The following is a 5,409-nucleotide window of genomic DNA, read 5'->3' on the forward strand; positions in this document are numbered from 1 at the left end:
AGACGCCAAGCCCCACCAGCTGCCCTGTCCATCTTTAGCCCGGTCTCCGGTTACCAGCCACCTCCCATAGCTGCCTCCAAAGATAGGCAAAGCCACCTCCCGGCGCCTGGGCTGCAAGTGGGGAAGCGGAGCAGAGATCCCGGGCAGGGATAAACTGATGGGATTTCTGTGGAAGGAGTGAAGGGCACTGCGTGTACGCCTGAGCTATGGCATTGCTGTGCTACAACAAGGGCTGCGGGCAGAGGTTTGATCCCGAGCACAACGCCGAGGGTGAGTGGGCTCGTGTGCGCCAGAGGGAAGGGGAATGTGTGCTGCTTTCCCGGAGTGTGGCCTCGGCTGCCGCGCCGCGCCCGCACTGCCAAGCCCAGCGCAGGCAGCCCATATGGCAGGAGCTGGCTCCGGAGCTGCTGGCGGTCGCAGGTGGCTCGTGGGCAGGATTACTTCTCCTGAAAGCTTTTGCCTGGTTTTCCCTTTTCAGACTCCTGCCTGTATCACCCCGGTGTCCCCATCTTCCACGATGCCCTGAAGGTGAGTGGGGCAGGAGCCGGGGCTGCAGCTGCAGGGAGTGACCTTGTGCCCCGCAGGATTGCCCACACCTGACCAGCCTGTCATGTCCTGGTGTTTAGGGCTGGTCTTGTTGCAAGAAACGCACAACGGACTTCTCTGAGTTCCTCTCCATAAAGGTGAGTGACCTGCCAGCCCAAATGCACCCACTGTTCCTCCATCCTCTCCTTCTGGCCCCTGCCCAGTCCTGTCCCATTCCTGTCCTGTGTCAGGGATGTCCCTTCTGCCCTGCTGCCAGGGATTTGCTTCCAAGGAGCCTCCAAATAAGAGCACTACTCCCAAAGTGCAAGGTCAGAACCCATCTCTGCAGGACACTGAGCCACCACATCATGGAAACTCACAGGGTTTGGGAGCAGCCACCAGGCTGAGGAGGACAAAGCAGTCATCAGGCTTGTCTCTGCTGTTCAGGGATGCACAAAGGGGTTTCACAGCAAGGAGAAGCCCCCTGAGCCTTTCAACCAAGGGAAGACCTCAGATGAGCCAAAGGCCAAACCAGTGGAGGAGCTTATCATCCAAGGACCAAAATCAGCTGAGAAGATGCTGCGGGAAAGACCAAGGTGAGATAAGCTCAGCTAACAGTGTTGCCCTGTCCTGTCACTTCTACATTTGTCCTGCCCTGCTGCTCTCTCAGGAGAGGCAATGACACTTAAATCACAGAAAAACCCACTTGGCCTTTGCTGCTGCTGTTTCCCAGCTCTGATGAGCCAAGACAACTGCTGCCAATTAAAGTATCCAGGTCTCTGGAGCAGGCACTGGAGAAACTGAACCTGTCCTCCAAGAATGAGACACTGCAGAGCAGTTGTACAGGTAGGGGACAAGTTGATGGATGGCACTGGGGTTGCACACAGCAAGTTCAGCACGGGGTTTTGCATAATAGGCTCAGTGCAGTCAGTGTGTGCTGCGTGTTCAGCCACCTGCAAAACTGCATCTTGGAGGCACATTGGGATGGTTTGTGGTCAGCTGGGGAGCTGGCAGAGGGCTGGGGCAGGATTTGGGGGCAGGCATGGCAGTGTTTTTCCTGGGTGAAGTTGTGTTGCTCTCGCAGGCGAGGAGGCTGCCCAGGTGAGAGCTGGCACCATGTGCAAGAATGCAGCCTGCAAGGTGGTGAGTACCTGTCAGGGTTCCCTCTTTGCCCAGCCTGTGCCTTGTAGCCAGGATCATCACAGGCCCAGGAGCAGGGCAAGGTATCAGGCAGGTGGAAGGTGGCAGTGCCCACCTGCTCCGCATTTTCATCCCACCCTGGGAGCAGCCACCTCTGTCACCTCCCAGCCACTTTCCTGCAAGAGGCTTCTGGACTGGTGGTACATCTGTGTTTCACTGCTGCTGATTGCTTGCAGTGAAAAAGAGCACATATTCAGGATTGGACATACAGGCAAAATGCATGTGGAAAAATTCCCACCTGCATTGAACTGATGCAGCACAGCCCACTTTGCCTCTTGCCCGAGGCTGCCTTGTGGAGCGCTGCCTGCCTCGAGGATGAGTGGGAGGGATTGAGGGATTGAGCTGCTAGGAAAGCAGGAGCGACGGAGCAGGCAGGGAGCAAAAGGCAGGAGGTAGATGAGGACATAAGACTGACATGCTCTGGGAAGGAGGGGAAAGGACAGGAATGACAAAAGACCTCCTGCACTTCAGAGTGAGTTTCTGTGGTGTCTAAATTTGCCCACTGTCCCTGTGTTACCAAGCCCTGGGCTGGGAGCAGGCTGTGTTTGAGAGAAGGGTACAGAAGGGCTGCTGATGGGGTCACAGGGTGACACTGTGGTCACAGCAAGGTTGGGGTGGCTGCCCTGCCAGCAAGGAGCAGGGACGAGTGCTGGGCTGCTGGCTGGGCATGGGTCCCAGAGTGAGTCTTCACAGATGCTGGACCCAGAAAAAGGGTGATGTTGGGCATTGTGCTGTGCCCTCTACATGGATGGGCATTGATGAGTGGACATCTGTGCCAGAGACACAGAACTTTCCTCTGCTTCCTTCTCCACAGATCTACCAGGGCCCGGAGAGTAACACAGAGGTTTGTACGTTTCATCCTGGTGTTCCTGTCTTCCATGAGGGGTAAGAAACCACTCTTTTCCAGAGAGCAAGCTGACCCTGCCAAGGGCTGAAAATGCGACATGGCAAGGCTGTATGGCCCCAGCAGCATGGCCACTGCAGTTGTGGGTGACACCCCCCAAGGGGACAGGTGGGCAGGGGGAGCTCTTGGTTACGAGCCCCTCTCCCCCCCACCCTGCTGTGGTCCCCTCTCCTGCTCCTGTGTGCGCTCCCCACTCAGGTCACCCTGCTCTCCTCAGGATGAAGTACTGGAGCTGCTGTGGAATCAAAACCACGGACTTCAGTGCCTTCATGGAGCAGCCAGGCTGCAGCCGTGGGTGTCACTGCTGGACAGAAAAGAAGGTAAGGGGGCTCTCAGCAGAGGCAATTCATGTGAGCAATTGGCATTGTTGGCATTTGAGAGTGTTCCTTCCCTTGCTCTGCATTCACACAGGTTTCTGCATTTAATTGTATTAATATTCATAATTACTGACAGATGACTGCACAGGGTTTGAATGCCTAATCTTCACCCATCTGCCCTTTAAGATGTTGCTCTGCATTCACAAGATGTGTCAGCTCTCACACCCAATGGGCAGATGTACAATGGGAAGCTGAACAAGGCAGGACCTGGCCCTGGACACAACATAGCCAGCATTTCAGGCTGCCACATAGAGACAGGTGGCTGAGCACATGAAAAGTCCTGCAAAAAAACCTCAAAGGCTTTGACAGATGATTGCAGATAACTGAATTTGGCTTTAATGAAGCTTTCCCTATGCAGCTGCTTCTCAGGAAGGATCTCATCCTTATACCAACAGGGTGTTGTGGTAGGGCAGCAGTGAGAAGGTCCCAATTCTCAGTACTCTGTGTGTGTAATTTTCCCCAGGAAAGTTCTTGACTGGAAACAGGCTTGAGCTGGGAAAGTTGCACCAAAAGAGCCCAGGATAACCCTGAAAGTGTACTGTGTTCCTCTGAGTCAGCACTGCTCCCAGCAACACTTTCTGAGCCCAATCCATTCTTTGTCCTGGAGCAGAAAACATATCCTGAATGTAAAGGAGGCTGCAGTGAAGGAACTGTGATGCTGTGATGCAGATGTTTTGTGCTAATTGTCACCTAAGTCTGGGGCCAGGACTCCTCCTGGAGCATTTCTTTGGCTGGCAGTGTGGAAGGGCTGCAGGGGGTTTGTCTCCTGGTGATGGTCAGAAATGAGCCTGGTGGGGACACAGGCCGGTCAGTGCCTGTGGTGCTGACAAGGTGGACAAAGGTGAAACATGGCCAGCTGGGGCTCATCTGACTCCCAAATGTAGCATGGGGGCATCATCCATGTCCAGCAACAGCCTCTGCATTGCCCTCCAGGCTGAGTTCCCTGACTGTGCACAGCACTCAGGAGCTTGGGCATAGCAGAGTGACTCTGGAACTAGAAGGGGATGTCTCTGACCTTAACGTGTCCTGGAGGAACCTCAAGCACAGATGTCCCATGTTGCATGGGACAGCATGGCAGGGGCTGCCCACCTTTGCCTGAACCATCTCCCCTCAAAAACCTGCACAAAAGGCAGGGTTTGCTCTTGCTTAGCTGGTGCCAGCCAGCACAAAGGAGATGTGCAAGGGAGCATCCTCTGGCTCAGACGTCCCCTCTGTTTGGTGGTGCCTGAGCCCCAGCTGTGCCGTGATGGGCTCCTCTCCTCGGCAGGACAAGAAGGCGGTGCTGTGCCGGCAGGACTGGCACCAAACCAGCAGCCAGGTGGTGGTGACAGTCTATGCCAAGAACCCCCTGCCTGCCCTCAGCAGCGTGAAGGCCAATCGCACCGTGGTGAGTGGGGTGGGGATGGACACCCTCAAGGCACCACCTGAATTTGAAGAGCCAGGAGCCAGCTGGGTGCCTGGGGCTCTTTGATGGCCTCTTTGGTCTGTTGTTACAGGCAGGGCTGGCACTGCCAACCTGCCATCCCCGAGCTGAGAGCCTGATGGCTTCACTGCTGCATCTGCCTGGCAACTCTGCCTTTTGGCCTCAATGGGTGGATTTGCTGGCCTTGAATCCCTTGACCCATGACAGAGGTGAACCTGTCATGCCCTGAAAGGGATGAAACATTGCCAGGTGCTGAGGGGATCACCATTATACTGGAGCCAGGATGTGGGATGCAATATGGTGCTGAAAGGCAGCTGCACTGTCTGGGGGAAGAGCTCTGGCAGAGCTGCACTACCGTCTCAGATAATTTTCTGTTGATCTTTCAGCTTGAGGCTCATGTCATCTTTGAAGGGAATAAGATTTTCCGGGCAGAACTGGAGCTCTGGGGGGTAAGATCCTGTTTGCTTTGATTTCCCTGTTCCAGCAGTCTGCGTGGGGCTGGGCTGCAGTGCTGTGAGGCAGCCTGTGCTCTTCATCCTGGGCCGGGTTGTACAGATGCAGGCATTTATAGCCATCTCTGCTGGGAAATGCCTTAGGGCTTGTGAGGAGGGTGAGGTGGCTGCACTGATTGATCCAGGGCTAAGGTCAGAGCTGGAGGTCACTGCCAGCTCTGTAGGTGTTCTGAATTTGGTCCCAGGCTGCCCCAAATGTTCTTTGGCCCAGCAGGTCCCTGTCTCCCCCACAGTCTTGCTGTGAGTTGCGGGCAGGCTGCGGCCTGAGCAGTGAGACTCTGATTTTTCAGCTGCCTGCTGGCTGGGGAGCAGCAGTGAGGCTCAGGAATTTGCATGTGCATTTCTTGTCTGTATTTGTGGTGTGTGTTGCCTGTGCCTGCAGGCAGCAGAGAGCTGACAGGTGTGGGTATGGCTGTGTCTCAGCACAGCTCGCTGCTGGGGAGAGGCTGAGCCGCAGCTGCGCCTGTG

At 55.5% G+C, this 5,409-nt stretch overlaps 1 protein-coding gene across 1 annotated transcript in view; it reads left to right on the forward strand.

The window, feature by feature from the left end:
- The first annotated feature begins 63 nt into the window (after positions 1-63).
- The window catches only part of ITGB1BP2 (integrin subunit beta 1 binding protein 2), a 6,076-nt gene continuing 730 nt past the window's right edge, over positions 64-5,409 (forward strand). Inside the window, exons 1-10 of the mRNA XM_008636243.2 lie at positions 64-270; positions 479-528; positions 627-683; positions 973-1,121; positions 1,259-1,371; positions 1,610-1,668; positions 2,540-2,610; positions 2,847-2,949; positions 4,274-4,393; positions 4,816-4,878. Of these exons, the coding sequence (XP_008634465.1) occupies positions 207-270; positions 479-528; positions 627-683; positions 973-1,121; positions 1,259-1,371; positions 1,610-1,668; positions 2,540-2,610; positions 2,847-2,949; positions 4,274-4,393; positions 4,816-4,878 (849 nt within the window). The 5' untranslated portion in view covers positions 64-206. The remainder of the gene's footprint in view (positions 271-478; positions 529-626; positions 684-972; positions 1,122-1,258; positions 1,372-1,609; positions 1,669-2,539; positions 2,611-2,846; positions 2,950-4,273; positions 4,394-4,815; positions 4,879-5,409) is intronic.

This window comes from Corvus brachyrhynchos, unplaced genomic scaffold (genome assembly GCF_000691975.1).
Source record: "Corvus brachyrhynchos isolate BGI_N302 unplaced genomic scaffold, ASM69197v1 scaffold346, whole genome shotgun sequence".
Lineage (NCBI taxonomy): Eukaryota > Metazoa > Chordata > Aves > Passeriformes > Corvidae > Corvus > Corvus brachyrhynchos.